The 19,182-nt window shown below is 41.1% G+C and overlaps 1 protein-coding gene across 3 annotated transcripts; it reads left to right on the top strand.

The window, feature by feature from the left end:
- Nucleotides 1-3,157: 3,157 nt before the first annotated feature.
- LOC137613692 (histone-lysine N-methyltransferase SETD1B-like) lies at nucleotides 3,158-13,734 on the top strand. 3 transcript variants are annotated; one of them, XM_068343090.1, is made up of 4 exons: nucleotides 3,158-3,273; nucleotides 8,997-9,256; nucleotides 12,760-12,910; nucleotides 13,260-13,734. In XM_068343090.1, the coding sequence occupies exons 1-3, from the start codon at nucleotides 3,219-3,221 to the stop codon at nucleotides 12,895-12,897; spliced, it is 453 nt and encodes a 150-aa protein (XP_068199191.1). In that variant the 5' UTR covers nucleotides 3,158-3,218; the 3' UTR covers nucleotides 12,898-12,910; nucleotides 13,260-13,734. The 3 variants fall into 3 exon arrangements, 1 of the variants encoding a protein (XP_068199191.1); XR_011038971.1 differs by lacking the exons at nucleotides 3,158-3,273; nucleotides 8,997-9,256 and adding an exon at nucleotides 11,985-12,085; XR_011038970.1 differs by lacking the exons at nucleotides 3,158-3,273; nucleotides 8,997-9,256 and adding an exon at nucleotides 12,492-12,661.
- Nucleotides 13,735-19,182: the final 5,448 nt, after the last annotated feature.

Raw genomic sequence — 19,182 nt, 5'->3', positions numbered from 1 at the left:
AATAAGACTTTCTGAGAAAATCAATGTGTTCGCTGCTGAAAATGCGCAGTTGAAACATTTATAATGAGGTAGAATGAAAATTTGGGGAGCAGTTAAACTGGAGTACTGCAAGTATTTTCTGATTAACTGTAAACCCTAAATGAAGCTGAAGTGTTGCTGGGCTCACACTTCAGGGCAATCAGGCTGATTTCACCATCGCTCACCAATCCTGAGAAGAAAGCTGGTCTGTGCTGTGATTGGTCCACAGGTTGTGGACGTGTCACACCTCCTGATCTTCTCATGAACAGCTAGACCATAACGCGATGTGTGATAGCATCAGCGTCGCGTATGTGTGCTGACTTCGACCAAAGAGAGACGGTCTGGAGCCTCCTTGTTAGCCTCCTGTGTTAATGCTAACTAGAACACACTGCTGTTCACCGGTGTTTAATCAAGCAGTAAAATCCTCCCCTCCACTTCCCATTGAACACAGATAACTGATGTTGATCCTAACCTCTTCACACACACTCGTCTGTTTTTGGTGACCTCACGGTGAAGTGGGCCGGTCACTACAGTGGCTCGTCTGTTGGTGTTTCACGAGAACAAGCGGCGATACATCACTGCTCCCTCTGCTCTGACAGTCGTAATGAAATCCTGTGGTAGGTGATGTCCGTCACTTTCAAATAGTATCGTGTGTTTGAGCCGAAGCTGCGATGACCTGTGTGCCTTGGAACGGTGACGTGTGATGATGTTACAACCTACAGTTTAGCTTATTCACCATTTAATTAGCAGCAGTGAGTGGGTTATGTTAAAGTCTCAGAGCAGAATTATTTACACATACAAACTAACACACAAATTAGCATTTTATTTAAAAAAAATAACTTGTTATGTTGTTGTTTTTATATGTTACGTTTACTTATAAATGAAGTCCCTTCGCAGCTCCTTCTGAACAAAAGTGTCGAAAACATTTGGAGTTGAGATATGTAATCCTCAATTTTTATAGTAAGGCAAGGAGAGCGGAAAGCAAATGACTGGCTGCACTTGACTATAGATTGTAGTTCACATGGCCGAATCCGTGGGATCACCAGCGCCCCCTGCCATGAGGCAGGAGAACTGCGTGTCTCACTTCACGCCTTTTCCAAGCGGTTTCAGGACCGCTCAACTCCAGAAAGATGTTACACACATGCAGTCGTTGACGAAAAACCACTGCACATTATATACATTAGCTAAACTATGGAAATCTAGTTCATATAGCAAACGTGTTTGAACATTTTAATAGCGACATATAGAGAGATAGCATTATGGTCTCACTGTTTAGCTACCAGCACAGCTGGTCGAGCCAGTGATCAATCCATGTGAAAATTCAGCGATTCTGAGTAAAAATGACCTAAAATTTGTGACATTAAACGGAAAATAACTTTTAATACACATCACTGGATAAATATAACCATTTAATTTATTTCTGCCATTTTCCATTTTTGTCTTTTATGATGGCCACCTGCCCCCCCTGACCGCACATCACTGCCTTGGAACCTGGTTATAAATGTCCAGCGTGACGCAGCCCTGAAAGCTTCAACCATGAGGGAAGTTATAGGATCTTTTAACATTTCAATCCTGGTGAACTGAAGTGCTGGAGCCAGTGAGTGGGTTTAGGGGAGTATGAAAATTTACATGGGGAGTCAGAGGATGATTTCCATCTATGAGTCTTTCATGTTGTGAACTTGCCTGTGCTGTTATAGGACAATCTCTTTAGAGCTTTTTTTTATTGACACAGACAACTCCTTCACAAATAATGTGTTTATTTAATGTATTCTCATTCTCCTGTCTGGACTCATCCCTGTTTTAGATTTCCTCTGAAGAGAAAAACCAGATGTGTTATGAGGGGAAAAAATGTATCGTCCAGATTCTACATCTCCATAGTTCCATTGAATCCCCATGTATGTGTCAGCCTGTTCTCAGACGTGTTCAGACGCTGGATAGAAAGAGAAATCGTCCGTGGTGATGTTAGGGCCACCAGTCTCTCCCACCATACTCTTAGCATTTGTTGAAACTCTCAACAAATGTTTTACAGTCATTTTCACTCAAGTCCTTGGCAAGATTCTGTTTATGTTCCTGTAACACTGGTCTCTCTCTGAGCTGAGAGGTTATGATGCAGAAAAACTCCCAGCAGTCAGTTGGTTTTCTGGCTTCCTGTCAGTCAGGCGTTTTTCTTCCTGCTGCTTGGACTGTTGTTTTTTCATATTACTTTCTCTTCTTGAGAAAGAAATATGATGAATCAGAAACTAAGAAGAACACCCAAACCAAAGAAACAACACACCAGTAAGCTCATGGAAACCCAGGAAGGAAAGCATGACAAAACCGACAAGAGGAAGAGAGAAATCACACGGACGACAAACAGGAGCCCAGTCAGGGACAGTGCATTTCATTGGTGTTATCACAAAGGCTTGGAAATGAAGCAGGAATTATCCAAACCAAAGCATGACACGCTTCATCAAACTCATGTTTCCAATGTCAGGAATTCATTCTAGCGCTAACAAATCCATCTCCTTGGAAACGGACTTGGAGATGAATCTGTTGGGATTGTTTTGTTGAACTCCTTTTATTACATTTTGTTCTGCAGATTTCTTCCAATTATTTGAGGCAGTTGGGAAGATGATGAGAGTAAAACATTTTAGTGATGACTGCCTTTGATACTGCACTACCTTATTCCACCAAAAAACAAATTAAAAGAAGCTGTACTCGTGGCTTCTCTGTACTCGTTTTCAAATGAGCTTTTTCAGAACAATTAGCGATGTTAACTGAACATAACAGACCATTATTTAACTAACTTTTTATAGTTTGTGGCTATGCTTGAGCAGACAAGAAGAGTCTTTCATCATTAGCAGATCTCCAGACAGACACACAGATTCTCATGAAAAGAACAAGGGAAAGAGGAGGCGACATTTAGAACTCCTGGAGAGGCCTGGACACAAGGAGCTGACCCTCACCATTCTACATCTCCATAATTCCATTGAATCCCCATGTATGTGTCAGCCTGTTCTCAGACGTGTTCAGACGCTGGATAGAAAGAGAAATCTACAGGCTAATTATCCTTGACCTGGGTGGATTTGGAGGACACGCCAGACGTCATCTGATTGGCTCTCACTAGCTGTCACAACTAGGATTAGTGAGGACAGAGACGGAGGTGGACAAACCCCTGTGGTAAGCCAGTCAGACCTCCACCCCACTTGACAAGAGCACCAATGGGCCTCTTTATCACGGCGCAGATGGAAGTGCCTGCAGAGAGGGCCCGGTGTGGTAAGTGACTACCTATTATGCTTGTCTTTTGTTGAAAGATGTCCGCGCTGAGGAGAGCGAAGGCAGATTTAATCTTTTTTCCTGAGGCAGCCTTGTGAGGAGAGTGTGATCTAACTATCCAAAGTCCAAAATACTACCTCTGACTCATGTAGGATGGGCCTCATCCAATTTTAGGTCTGAATAGATCTTAACTGGAGCTGAGCCCAAGCAGACACAAAGGAAAGGAATTTAATTTTAAAGAGGTTTGTGTTGTATTTTCCGGCTCCCACTTGGATTTATTATTTCGGGAGGGGAATCTGGAGCTCTCTATTCCAAAATGTTGATGTGGATGATGCATTCGCATTGCCTTGGATTCTTCATCCTCCTCAGATATTGTACAGACACAGGAGTGCACAGAGCTCTGTCTATACTGTCAGAATTGGGGGATATGTTAACTGTGGAATGTGCACTTGGCATCTACGCTCCATGTGGTTTGAAAGCTCCCGCTGCACGTGATATTCATTTAAACAGACCATCATGGCCGTAGGGAGACACACACACACGCACACGCACACGCACACACACACACACACACACACACACACACACACACACACACACACACACACACACACACACTATATGTATGGTGGAAGTGATGGGAGACATGTAGCTGAAATTCGAGCAAGTCCAGAGTGACAAAGGTGTGTGAAATATCAAAAATTGACAAAAATAACATAGTGGGAGGAACTGTTTAATCTCGCTGGGGTGTGGCAGGAGGAGGGGCCGAACTTGTGGGCGGAGCCTCGGCTCCACACCTGTTGTTCCTCTCCACACCTGGACTTGATCAGGCTGATTAACCTGAGGCTTTATAAGCCGGGTTCTGTTTTGGTTCTGGGTCAGATTGTTCCCACGTAGCACCTGACCCTGGGGCGGATCCGTCCTTAACATCAGCAGGTTCGCCTCACCGTCTCACTCACTTCGGGGATGCGCACAGGATATGGCCCGGTTGCAGGTGTGTGTGAACCAGGACACGCAAACAATTTCTTGACTGTGTGCATGAAAGTTTGCGCTGTATAAATCTAATCCATTATTATTATGATCATTAGTGCTGTCAGGCGATCAAGAAAATTAATTTAATTAATCATATTTTAATCTCATACCTGCCAAAGGCCCGAAAATAAAGAATTTGAATTCTTGCACATGACAAAATTGTAGTGCATCCAATCCAATCCAACTTTATTTGTTAAGCACTTTTAAAACAACCTCAGTCGACCAAAGTGTTGCACAAACAAGTAAATGAAAGACATTATAGATAAAAGACAAAATGGCTTTTATCTATTCTAAGAAAAATAAATTTGTTAAAAACATAAAACATGGGTAAAAGCAAAAGCCATTCAATAAGAGCAATAAAATAGGATAAAACAAAATCCAATGTCCAGCTAGGTGTCAAAAGCCAAGGAGAAGAGGTAGGCCCCTACATTCAAGTTCTGTGCTAAATACAAAATAAATAAAATAAGGCTGTCTCAAATAGGCACATAAGCAGACTCTCAATCAAAATGAATACTAAAGCTGACTCAATACAGCAATTCAAAATGAATAGTATAACATGCCTCTAAATAAGGCAACATCAATTAAAGATGCATTTCCTTTAAAAGGGTAAGCTAACAGACAACTCTGTCCTTGACATCTTTTGCATTTAAATGATACGTTAGGCTGGAGCTGCTTCGGTGAAAATTCTTTTACAGGCTGAGTCTATTTGAGACTCAGCCTTATTTTATTTCTGAATTGTATTTATTTTGTTTAACTGTATTTTTATTACATTTTTCAGAAATGCACCTGGCCTCATTGGTTTGCTGATGTTTGGCCTTTTTTCTTCTGAATTTCATTAATAAAGCACACTTAACCAATAAAAATGGGGATTTCAAATCTTCTCCTCTTGGTGTATTCTATTGATTAGTCATGCACTACAATGTTGTAATGTCCTAGAATTCAAATTCTTTATTTGGGGGGCCTTTAGCAGGTATGAGATTAAAATGCGATTAATTAGATTAACTAATTACAAATCCTGTAATTATTTTTTTTAAATCGCCTGACAGCACTAGTTTAAAACTGTTAAATGATGGGTACTAATCTGTGATGGACTCAAAATGGAAAACTTGCCTGAGATGAAGTATGGACATGTAACGTTTTACACAGGTTAAAGTGAGAATCTGTGAAAATGAATGAGTAACCACACTCATGTCCGTACTGGACATGGGTTTTACCGCTGCTGCCAGAACACGTGTCCGAACAACTCCTCCCCGCTCGCCCCTCAGTGGCCTTAAATGTAACGTATTATTGAAAAACTCTACAAGTTGATATAGTACATATTACAACAGACCTGGGTGCAGCTTTTCAGACACTTTGGGTGGTTACAGTCTTTGCATGAAGTAACACATGTTGATTGTCAGGGTTGTGTTTTCTGTTCTGGTCATGTTTCTGTCCTGCTCTCCCTCTCTGCAGCGCTGGAGCGTGGCAGGAGGCGGGTCTGAGCCTTTCTCTACCAAGTGATTTCCCGTTGCTACTTTGTTAGTCAAACGTCTCCCTCAAAAGTGATTTTCTGTTACTTTGTGCTTCATAAACTGTCTGTCCAACTCCACCGTAAGACGACGGGCCTGTGTAGATGTATATAAGAGACTAAAACAGATGAGTGATGATTACACAAAGTTGATTGACTTCGAAAGGACAGGAAAGTGGGACCTCAGAGACGTTAGTGGACAGTTGAAGAAAGTCGACATTACCCAGACAATGCAACTTGTTCTGGCATTGCAGCTGGAGTAGTATTGAATGACGAGGAAGATGGCCTGGATATGAATGCAGACAGAACTGTGGATGTTGTGGCTGGTGACCGTGATGAACCACTGTTTCAGAGCATTTTGATGATGAATTCTCAGAGATATTCACTCACCGACAGCATTTCAGTTTGACGTTTCTTTGGCTGCTTTGAGAGCACCATTGGGCATACTACACATTTGCCATCATGATCTTCCAAAGGATGCTAGGACCATCCTTAGGGCTCTGAGAAAATATTCAATTGTGGAGAGGGCTAGGGGGCAGTACCACTGACCCCTAGCCTTGCTTTAAAATACATTATGTTCAGACACACATTAGCAGAGACTTTTACTTTGAAATTGCAAGTGAACATAGATGGTCCTCCTTTGTTCAAGAGCTCCTGTCTGCAACTGTGGCCCATCCTTGGTCTGCTAGTAGGTGTTCCCATGAAGGAACCAGTAGTGATAGGTTTGTTCTGTGGACCAAAGAAACCCAGTTCAGCAGTGGAGTTCCTCGGAGACTCTGTTACAGAGTTGGAACAGTTTAAGAAAAGTTTTGATGTAGATGGCGAGAAATTAAAGGTCAATCTGGACACAGTAACTTGTGACACACCAGCCAGATTCTTTATTAAAAACAAAAAGAAATCACAATGCTTACCATGGATGTGACACATGTTTGCAGTCTGGAAAAAAACATTAACACACGCATGACATGGTCAAACTATGCTTTAAGGACAGATGAGTGTCATCATCATGAGGGTCCACATCCATTTAATGGTAGCAGTGTTTGGCATAGTCTCAGTTCCCTTTAGATTATCTGGATTTGGATTGTTTAAGTGCCGTTATGTGACTTTTGCACATCTGGCTTGGAGTACCTCTCACCTTCCAAGTACCTGCAAACATTGCAGAAGGAATGTCTGGAAAACTCTTAGAAATGCGTTCTTATGTTCCTGTCGAGTTAGGGTTAGGGTTAGGGTTAGCCCAGATCGCTGAGGGAACTGGATCACTGGAAGGCAACAGAATTAAAACAAGACCTGTAATGCTGGGTGCCTTCCTGGACATAAATCTGTATAACAACTTCATGCTACTGTTCTCTGGTATTTCAATTTTGGTAAGTCCTCAACTGTCCTGTCAAACACAGTATGCTGTGACCTTGCTTAAACCTTTTGTCAGTCAATTCGGACAAATATAAGGCAAAGATTAAAATCGTTTAGAATGTACATGCTTTGGTCCATCTCACAGATGAAGTACAACAGTACTTCATCTTGACTCTTTTTCTGCATTTCCATATGAAAGCTACCTGCACAAGCTGAAGAAGCTAGTTAGAAAACCTGAGCCCAAATTATTCGGCGATTGTCAAAAATTAATATTATGTACTGTCCTTTGAATGGTACCACTCTTAAAAGCAGCGTTTTGTCGGGCCGCTTGCAGGTGGAATATCAGTGAAAGTACAGTAGAGTGAAATGGCCTGTGACAAGTGGACTATTAAAGTCTCAGCAGGGCATAATGTTTGTCATTGGAAATGACATTTGCCCCATACTTAACATTGTAGAATGCAGTGATGGAGTATACCAAGACTTTATAGCTATGTCTTCGTTTGTCACTTATCCATCCAAGTCTGATTACCTGAACATTCATGGAATTTCCTGAACATCTGTTACACTCGAGTGTGTTAAGGTTTCAGATTTTGCTCAAAATTGTGCAGTCTTGCCTCACAGGAGTGGTTTTGTAGCCATTCCCCTATTTCATACAGCTTAGAGACGGCTCATGTTTTGGTGAGACACAATGCAGGTCTGTCATTTGGTCAGGTTTGGGGTAACTACTTTTTGATCCCCCATGTAGAGCTGCGCAGTATATTGATGTCACATTTATGTCAGAATTGTATAGTATTGGTTGCATCTCTTGTGTTCTAGTGTTAAGTGATGCACAAACGTAACTTTTGACCCGGTGATAATCTAAAATAAGGGTCAGAGACTGTGACAAAAACTGACAGACTGCACTACCACCAGCAATCTTTGTGAAGCCGGACAATTGACTGTCAGTACTTTGTATGAATAGTGTCTTTTTAATGTTTTCACCTGACCTATTTCTGTGAAGTCATGTTGTGCCTCTATATCTAATGTTTTTAAACCCAAATGAACTACTAAAACGTTATAATCCATTGACTGGTTTGAGTAATTCCTTGAGGAAAATCCCCTCAATATTGTCTGAGTCCAGGCTTTTAGAAATTAATATTTTGGTTTCTCTACAACATATAAACTGAATATATTTGCATTGTGACTAATGAATACATTTATGGGCATCGTCTTAGACATTGTGAAACAGTGACCTACATATTTTGTCAACGTATGACATTTTTGAACACACAACCTGGACTACAGTAGGTGCGTTAATCATAAAATGTCAGACGATCGAAATATGTGTGTTGTTTTGATTAGATCATATTGAAAGAATCAGTCTGACTCTATTGGGTTGTATGCAACTTTGTTCTGTATGTGGTTGATTTGAGACTTAAGTGGTGTAAACCTTAGATCAGTATTTTGAAGCACGGCAGCTTTTAAGGAGGTTGGATCTCCAATCTCAAGAGGACGAGGAGAGTCGAACAAAACGAAAACCAAAGCCGATACGTTTTCCCAAATGTTCTTCTTAACTCTTTGAACTTCAGTTTCACAGTAGCATCTTTCAGTGTTCAGACAAATTTAACAACATACACAAAGCTAATTGGCAAGGCCGGCTTACTGAGTGAAAAGGTCAGTAAGTTAACTGCCTATAGGTTTGTGGATAATCTCGGCATGGTTGTTTATTCAGAACAGGTTTTACAGTCTAACACGTTGGTCATCTTTTTAGTGGACTTGTCGACAAAGTACAGAATAACACTAGAATAAACCTATAATATAATAACAGCTGCTTATTTATCCAACCATTTTGTAGTCTTTTCTTTGGAGACTCAGACAAAGACGGTGAGGAGGAAAGGATTCCGAAGGAGAGCCAAGCGTCCGGCCACACCCATACCACAGCCTCCTAGTATCCCGCCTCCACCTCGCCTTGTGTCAGTTGCTCCACCTCCTTTACCCACTCCACCACCTCCTCAGATAGAACATCTGACAAACATCCGACAAATAGACTCTACTAGGTGTACAGACCCACTTGGCGTGGAGGACGGTCTGGCTCGAACACAGTTGCCTGCTCTGGTGGGTAATACCCGAAATGGCTTTGAGATTCAACATGTCAGTTCAACAATTTTTTTGTGTGATGTCAGATGCCACATTGGTCGTACAGCGACAGATGTCGACATAATCAAACATGTGACCTCCAGGAGGCGCCGCGCTACTTCCAATGGGCACCCACCAGTTCCTCGTTGAAGCGATGTCATGTTTCGTTTACACGTGTTACTGTCATGATTATTTTCATTTATGTTTTTCTTTTGTGAGCCATTACCCGGAGAGGAATGGCGGTAAAATGCTTTGGATCCCATGTTTCCATTTACAGGATGTTTAGACCTCTTTTCTGATATGGGTCTGACTGATAATTGATACCTCTGAGCTGTAGCAAAGCCATTATGCTCCTACACAGGACGATTTAACCAGAGACTCAGAGTGGGTTATAGTCTAATATATTGAATGTATTGAATGATTTATTCCTATTAATAAAGGCAGACTGGTTAAGGGAAGTATTCAAGCTTTTTCAGAACAACATCAATGTGGGTCAGCTAGATTTTGGATATTTCTGTTCCTAGTTATGGCCAAATGAGCCATTTAGAATAAAGGATCTGGATCAGACAGATGAACCACTTCACGAACGGGTCCGGATTGGCTCCGTGCCGGATCTGGCTGGGGTTCGTGGTCCTTGTCCGTTCTAGGTCTGTTCAATCGTGCAAATGGACTCCGTTCCAGAGCAAAATGGCTATCCGGGTTCGTACTCACGCACTTGTCTCTAATTGTTTTGGAATCCTTGAGTCTTGTTGTGTTTCCTTGACTTTTGATTTGCCTGAATAAACAATGGATTCAAACTTCTCCACCAGTGTCCTGCTTGCGTCCTCATCCTGCTTGTGACATGACCTATGTCCTCAAGATTGCTTAGGGCCATGACTTTCTGCCCAGTGAGTCTGTGGCAAATCAAGTAGGCCCATTTATTCTAGTAAACCATGGATGGTCTGACTGAACCACAGACACAAGTTCTGTTCGATGCTGACTGATAATGACATGATTATCATACCAGTGATTATCTGAGACAATCACTGGTACATCTGATCTTTCATGTGCTTTGGTACTGCCCTGCATGAACACGCTGGTACTATCCAGACTCCATTAGTAGATATCCCATTCTACAGAGCTCCTCGGAGGTCCAGGGGGGTAATGAGCGAGGTCCTCAGAGTAGCAGGTTAATGTGTTTTTATTGCAGTGGTGAAGCTAATAGAGATGTGATGACTCCACACCTGCCACAGACAGACATGGGGGGGAGAAGAAAAGCCAAAGTGAAGTGTCCCACGAGGCCCAGGGCTGTCTCTAAGCAAGAGTGCAGCTGACAGATAAAGCATCTGACAAAGACACACTGCTATGGCATGACAACAAAATGACTGGAATTTAAAACACGCATCATCTGCCCCTGCCCTGTCCTGCCTCTCTGGCACATCCATGCTCACTTGTATTTGTTCTCTTACTTGAATTTTACAAACATAAGTGGAGAAAAGAAATTACATGAAGACATTAAGTCTGTGTAAATTATTCCATCCCCTATTTCCTCTAACAGACATCATTTGGATTCCCTTTACGGATGACTACTTTTCATTCATCCACCCTCCATAAATTCTCCAATTATTGATCATTACATTACCCAAAAAATGCTCTTCATTAAGGTTATCTGCTATTGTTAAAATAATCTTAACAACACTAATACCACGCATTAAAAGAGCAATATTGGCTCCGTAGCGTCATTCTGTTGCAGTCGTTCACAGACGGGGTTAGGGAGGTTAGTTTCACAACGCCATCAGCTACACAACACTGAACACCTTCTTCAATTGATACTTAGCCACAGAATGGACTGGAGAACTAGAGCTCCACAGTAATCTCATTACTTTGTGATTCTGTTGGATCAATGTTGGTCCAAATTTTCCTCATTTTTGCAGTTAAACCAGAATCTGATTCTAATTTACAGGCCCTATTGGGGAGTGTATTAACACACTCCACCACTCCAAATCAACTATCAGCCTATTTCAAGGTTTTACTCTTCACATATTTTTTCAATTAGATTACTAATGTGCTCACACTCCTAATGCAGGGCAAAAAAAAAAAGCTGTGTGTAGACATTAGTCACAAACCCTCCCCAAAAAACAATTCAAATATTCACGGCTCAAGAAAACAAGGATGTTTATGAGGCTTTTTCTGAGAATGTACTTTAAGATAATTTTTCAAATCCAAATGCATGATCGCCAAGGTATACAAACTATGTGAATTGTTAAACAGACTACTAGCATATAAAATCTGCATTATGCACCATAAATTTTAATTCTCAAAATTCCAAGAATTGTTGGATGTTTATATACCGTCCTTGAAATCCTGTACAAATTAGTTCAGCAGCTTGTAATTTGAGAAACATGCTGCTCAAATTACAAGATGATCTCCTGCGTTTTTAAAGGTCCCATATTATGTATTTTTAACTTAATGTCATTCAGCTGCCAGATGTCCAGCTAGACTGTATTCCAAACATTTTGACCTAAAGTGATCTGTGGTCCTAAATATCAGCTTTTCAAAATCGCTCATCTGAGCTCCTCACCAAACGCTTCGTTTCGGGCCTCCGGCTGTAGTATGTTAATGAGCTCCGCTGGTCACGCCTCCTTCACCTGGGCCACGCCCCTCTGACGTAGAGCGTTAGGCTAACGGGACACTGACCGGCGGTACGTTTGTTATCATTATGGCGTTTGGAGGACCCATCGTGTCGCCGTACATTCATGACCCTGAGTCGGACCCAGAAGCTCCTAAAGAAACACGGACTGTGCGGCTGCAGCAGGACGTTTCTGATTGGTTTGTCCGTGTGAACGTTACTTAGTTGGTTCTGTGTTGTGTTGTTGTGTAACCTACGTCATCACAGGACGTTAGCATCGTCCGGTAGCTACTTTAGCTTCTACTCCCGCCTCTCATCACAGTAATAATGTCACATGTCTTATTATGTGTTGTGTGTTATGTGTATGTGTGTATGTGTAAAATGTTGCTTTATTTCTATCAGTGACAGTAAAGTCTGATGGTGGTTCTGATAGTTATTACCATGTGGCTAATGCTAGCTCCTGCTCACGGCTAAGTTACTTTATTTTTCCATCACACTGATTTAACCCGTTACTAAGCTGCTAAATATTTGAGGCAGTCCTCTGTGACGAGACACACGGAGCTAACACCTGCTACCATCACACCAGGTTAATGGTGAAATGATATAACCATATTGCAGTGATGCCTTTATCTACTCTATTTTGGGGTGTCTTCACCTGTTGTACAGGTGTCTTCACCTGTTGTACAGGTGTCTTCACCTGTTGTACAGGTGTCCCTGTGGACACTGAATGTATGCCAACAGAAGCAGAAAACAACTGCTGTTTGGAGACACAAGTAGTAAGCTGACAGCTAAACCACAAAGCTATGTCTCTACGGTATTCGGCTACTTTTACAATTGTAAATTCAAATGACCTTTACCATGTTTTTCACTGTAGGTTAGGATCCGTCTGCAGGAGGTTGATGAAGTTCCGTTCATGACTCAACATCCTGGGTTCCAGCCTGTGTGCCTAAACGTGTACACCCTACAAATGGCCGGTCACATACTGAGGGCCGAGTGTGGCCCTTCAGTCTGAGACCACTACATCGGTAAGTCGTTCTTTGAAAAATGTCGGAATAAAAACTAGTTATGTCTTATTTTGCATCATTAGGCATTCCTTCATTAATGCAGTAACATGACATATATAGGTACAACAAAGTCTAATATATTGTATTTGCGATACCTTGATTTTTATCTTATTAATAGACATGTTGAACATTTTTTGGTATTCATCAAATCCATTTATGTTGACATATACAAGCATTTATTTACATAAAACAATACATCCAATAATAATAATGAGAACACAGAGCCATCCTATCAGGAGATTAACAACAGTTGTAATACTCAGGATTGAAAACATTGTGAAATAAATAATTACGTGTCCTTTTTCTGTAGATAGAGCAGACATCTGGCCTATCGCCCCTTTGTTGGCTGGTGCTGGGGCTGCTTAGGGTGCAGAATCTGGGTTGTCATCCCAGCATGTGTGGTCCTTCACATACGCCAGGAGTTTCCTGAAGACAAAGGCCATTACGCTGGATTTAGACCGAGTCTTGGTTGAACCTGGTCATGTAGCTGGCAATGACCTCCTCCTTGTCAGGACACTCATACTGGGCAGAGAGATTCTCGGGGAGAGGAATGGACAACATCTCATTTGTGTATGTCATGGGGTCCACCAAGACTTTGTCACATATGAGGTCCAACATGTCAGCTACAAAACCTGTTCAATAAAACACAAAGATAGATCTTTACTGTTATTGATATTGTTTGATTCATTTCTCTGTTTAGAACAATTGTGTTCAAAATACATCCTGGTACTTGCTACTAATTTATTTGTATGGTTACTTTTCACTGTGTTTTGTTGCGAACAATTACCAACAGAATTTCAAAACATGTTTGTTTGAAATATTAAAATATTGAAACACTAACAGAATGGTGGCTCTGTCTTGTGAGGTTTGACTCTACATTGTCCCTTCACAAGCCTTTGGAAAGTGGATCTTGTAGAGGGGTAAGCCAAACGTAACGAAATAAGGAGCAAAAACAATATGACATACATGAATCTGTCAAAAAATGTTATACTAAAGTCTTCACTTACTGTCTTGCTGGAAAATTCTAATACACAACACTATTATTTTTTCTGAACTACTATCAACACATGTGCATTCACTAACACCTGTAGACAACTATATTTAGAAAATTAGTGTAACCAATTTTATTAAAACATTGTATGGAATATGAGTTGTACATACCTTTACTTCAATAGTAGGAATGAAGAGTCCTGCAGGACAGCTGTGTACCAACAGTATGGGTGTCCACTGGGTCAGTTTGGCCCCCCACGTCCCTTGAAGCTGTGGGCTGAAAGGATGCACGAGGAAGAGGGACACTAATTTCAGGACACCAATGTTCTGATTTTGGATAAGGACAGACCTGTGCCCGTTGTCGCTATGACGACCAGCAAACAATCGACTAACACGTGCGCGCACACACAATACGAAACAAAGCACAACTCCCTACTTAGCCTAGCATAAGCTGACTTTATTTATGCTGACAGATAATAGGAAAGAAAATATGAGACCAACTTACTGTGTGTTTTAGTTTTATACTGTAGGTCCGGCACGCACACACGTGTGGGAGCGTGCGCGCACACGTGTGGGAGCGTGCGCGCACACACAATACGCAAACTCCAAACAAAGGAGACCTCCCTACATAGCCTAGCATAGCATGACTTCATTCATGCTAACCGACAAAAAGAAAAAAGATAAAATGTGAGCCCAACTCTGGTGCGTTGTACCTACAGTAGGTACTGTAGGTTTAGCACACACACGTACCTACAGTAGGTACTGTAGGTTTAGCACACACACGTACCTACAGTAGATACTGTAGGTTTAGCACACACACGTTGGAGCGCACACACGCAAATAGGAAACAAAGCAGCACTACCTAATTAGCCAAATAGCAATTGATCACCCATGCTAACAGACAACTGCAAAAAAAGATAAATATGGTGAGACTTACCTGTAACCAGGGTGCAGGTCCTTGGTCCCTACGGTTGGGAGTGATCCTTGAATGAGGACCAGTCTCAGACAAAGCCCCGTCTGGACTGACCCTCATTGCTAAAACAGGCTGGAGTGAAGTGGTTCACACACAAACTAACGAGCAGGAGATGTAGCTGCACAGAGACATTAAACATGAAATGTAACCACGGTCTGTTCTGTTCTTCATTGGATGGGATGAAAAATAAATACTGGTGTTGATTTGTACAACCAACAACTGAGCAGCTACCTTGTCTCCTTCGGAAGCCATTTCAACAGACTGCTGCCTCAAGTCCGACACAAAGAACTCCATCTTGGGGATGACCACGCCCTTGGGCGTGTCAACCAGTCCATATCGTCCACGCCCCTGAGCATGTCCACCAATCCATATCGTCCAATACTCTGTCCAATAGCAGAGTGAAAAGTCTGACGTCAAGGATGCCGATTCTAGCGCTTTGTGGTCGAATCGAGTCGTTCAGAGCCATGACTTCCTAAAAGTCCAAATATCTATTGATGCAGGAAGTGTTTGTTTACCAGATTCTAGGAGTTGGTCGGGTTAGGGAGGACCACTATGTATATGTAGAGACCTGAAAAAGTGTGATTTTCATAACAGGGCCCCTTTAATTAATTTTAATGTAATCAATTAATTTTTATTTAATTTTTATTCTTGGGGAAAAAAAACTTGGAAAGAAGAAAATGTGGATCTTCACCAGACATAATTGTTTTGGGGGTTTTTTAAAAAAAAAGTGAAAACAAAACCAGAGATTGTTCTTGTTTATGATGCCCTGTAGGACAAACTAGAGCTCTATATCCATCGTTGTGTGTCCAGCATATAACAATACAAAACTATTATTTGTAAATTGACAAAAGACTTGGAGCTAACTCTTGTATGCATTAAAATAAACTATTTAATGGTTCAAAGTGAACGCAACGCACTTTCGGATGTCGTCAGCCAATAGAATGCACGTACGGTATCACTTGACTACCTACCTACTACCTACTCCTGTAGATGCACAAATGTGCGAGGGATTACTGTATTCTTAATTTGAGATAAACAGCTGTTTTCATTCCATGTGAAAACACGTTTATTTGCTGGAGCATCCTCGGGAAAAACTAATTCATTAATAAATGTCACCACTCTGTGAAAAACTACCTGTGCAAAGGGAATATTTGTCAGCACACAGTCACATGGAGAACAGACATGTCCCCACCTCCAGTCTATAAAACCATTCAGATATTCAGACAGATGTGAGGAACCCTCTGCCTGCAGGAGTCAATGCTAACCTGTGGTCCCTCAGGCTGCAGGGCATTAAAACATGACTGACAGGCCTGTTTAAACCAATGGCTGTCAAACCAGGGTCCAGAGACAAACAGTGGGTTCCTTCATAGGTGGTCCCCAGAAGAAAGGGAGAAAGGGATATTTTAATCAGATTACAGGAAAGTAAGAACAAATGAGGTTGTCCAATTTAATACACGTAATTTAGATGGATTCTAATTAGATCAAGGGTTGTCTGTAAACACTTTTCTTCATTTTTAAAACCTACAAATTAAAAGCCCATTTCTTATAATGTTATATGTTTAAACAATTCTACATTTCACAAAATGGAACAGCAACCCCACATGGGCAAAGATCTTCCAAAGAGAGAGGGAACAAACCGTGGAAGTGTTCATCGAGTCAAACCACAGTTAGTCGGAATTTCCCTTTAGCTCCAGATGCAGGTTCCAGTTTAGAAGTTTGTTGTCAGATTAATGTTAATTCCATTTCATCCCTGAGAAATGAGTACAGCATGTCTGACAAATCACTCAGCAGCTGGATGACAAGGTTAGTTTAACACGGCACTGGAGTGATGGGAGTTTTCTGGGAAAAAGTTAGGGCGAACAAGTAATCAAATCGGAATTTATTTAATCCCCAATTCATAGGGTAACTTGTAATATTCTCTTCCTGAGTCACTGTGTCTCCAGCAGAGTTCAATAGCATGGTGTAGCCCCCCTGATGCATAGGCTGTGTGCACAGAAAAGCCTTTCATTCCTCGTCACATCACTTTGACAATAGTGTAGAATGCATAGAATATCACAGCCCAGCTGTCCCACACAGTGTTGGTTCAGCCCCAACAATAATCCACCTCCGATCCTCCTAATTCTGTTAAAACAACAGATTAGGGCAGCCGCGTCTGACGGAAAGATCTCAACAGCTTATCTTCCACTTTTCCAGTCACAGATAATAAAAAAAAATTCTTTGTTTTTCAGCCATCTTTGTATGAACATTCATGTGCAGCATTCTACATACGTTCTGCTCTGTTTGCTGTCGTCTCATTTGTTTTTATGAGAGCCTGAACACAAAAACTGATAGACTGGTTAAAGTCAAGTGTGTTCGTCTGCTTTGTTTCTCTCGGCAGCTGTCAGTCAAACTCTCGCGTGGACCAACCAACCAACCAACCATGCAGAGATTGTTGGAAAAGCGTGGGTTTTGATCTGCTTAGAGGAACAATCTGTCATGGTTTGTTGTGTAATGACAGCGGATCAGCAACGGGATCTTTGGGAGCACACATCCATTCATTTTCCTGAACCCCTCATTCTGTGTTGGGTCGGGGTTGAGCCTCAACCAACCGACATCTAGCAAGATTATCACAGGGCTCCACACAGACACCATGCATGCAGTCATCTTGACACAAAGGCCCTTAATGTGAGTTACACTAAAAAATATTTTATGCTATTAGCCAACACAGCAGGGAAAAATGTATTTTGCAGAACTGGAAGGTGGAAATCTCTGCTTCCTGGAGACGACGGCTGAATGAACTTTTATACATCTTAGAGCACACCTGAAAAGCTCTTACACAGCAACATATCAAAAAATATGGGGATTATTTATGGAATTATTACCAGCACTACATGATCAAAGATCATTTGAAATGTCTTAAAGGCCTCTATGTTTTATTTTTAATCGAGCAAGAGAGGAATAATCCTGTTTAATGTTGCATTTTTATTTTTATTTTCTGTTCTTTTTTTCTTTTTTTTTACTTTATTTTTTCCCCCTTATTTATTTTCAATGTGTGGAGATTTTGTTTTAATAGTTCATTCTTATGAATGCAATTTCATTTTGCTTGAAGTTAAGAAATGCTTTAATGGAAATATCTTTAAAATGTCTTCGATTACATTCATCTTTCACTGCTGAGGACACCATCTCTGTATTATAGAAGCTGTGACATTTAACAGCTACACAGGAGGAGGATTTGTCTCTGCTGGCTTCAAGTTTACCTAAAGCACAACTTAACTTTCAGAGGAATGGAAAGTAAACAGAATGAATTCAGAGAACCAAGAAGGAAAAAATGAGTTTATTTGCACATTTAAACAACAAGGCAGTTCAGAGCTTTACATAAACTATGAAAGCATCGAGACAACATGTAACCAAAGAAAACACAAATGTTATTGAAGTTTTTCTAGCTTTAGTAACTTGTTCACCCGTTTATCTGTTTACCTCCGCAAAGGAAGTAAATTACAGAGAAATAAAACAGATGGTTTGAGTTTAATCAGACTGTGTTTCAGGGGTTTATTTCTCCACGTCATGCTTTGAGCTGAAACTTTACGACAGACTGGCTCACGGGTTAGTCAAGGATTGTAAACTAACTGTTTGGAACAAAATAAGGGAGATGTACAGCGGCTGGCTGCAAAAGTTAACAAAAAATTAATTAAATACAATCAAATTAACACCAATAAAGTAAAAGAGACCTGGAAGGACCAAAGGCCCTGGACCTGGGACACATTATATACTCACTAAATATTTTCAAGGTGAATTAAAGACCATCACCTCCATTATAACACAACGGCAGGTGTTTTATTTAACAGTGTAAATTAATAAAATAAAAACTGCACATATTTATTTATTTATTTATTTTTAATTTGGAATATTATTGTAGTATTTCCCACACTGGTGTTTGAAACTGATTCATTTCAAACAGGAGGTAAACAGAAATAAAACTTGTTTTTTAATCTTACCATGACCTACCCTTCACACTCAAATCAATTCCAACTGCATGAATTGTGGATTTCTAATTTGGGAGTATTAAAAATTGCAGCAGACCACCTAGATGTGTGTATGAGTGCCTACACACACACACACACACACACACACACACACACACACACACACACACACACACACACACACACACACACACACACACCTGCCAGTTTAGCCTGTCGCTGCCCTGTTGGTTTAACAGACTGCCGTCATATTTTGCTTCAGAGCTGCTGGCATCCTGTCTGCCCTCTAACTGGAGGCATTCTCATTG

This window comes from Antennarius striatus, chromosome 19, assembly GCF_040054535.1.
Source record: "Antennarius striatus isolate MH-2024 chromosome 19, ASM4005453v1, whole genome shotgun sequence".
Classification (NCBI taxonomy): Eukaryota; Metazoa; Chordata; class Actinopteri; order Lophiiformes; family Antennariidae; genus Antennarius; species Antennarius striatus.
The sequence above is the reverse complement of the archived record's forward strand: the minus strand, read 5'-3'. Positions and strand labels throughout refer to the sequence as shown.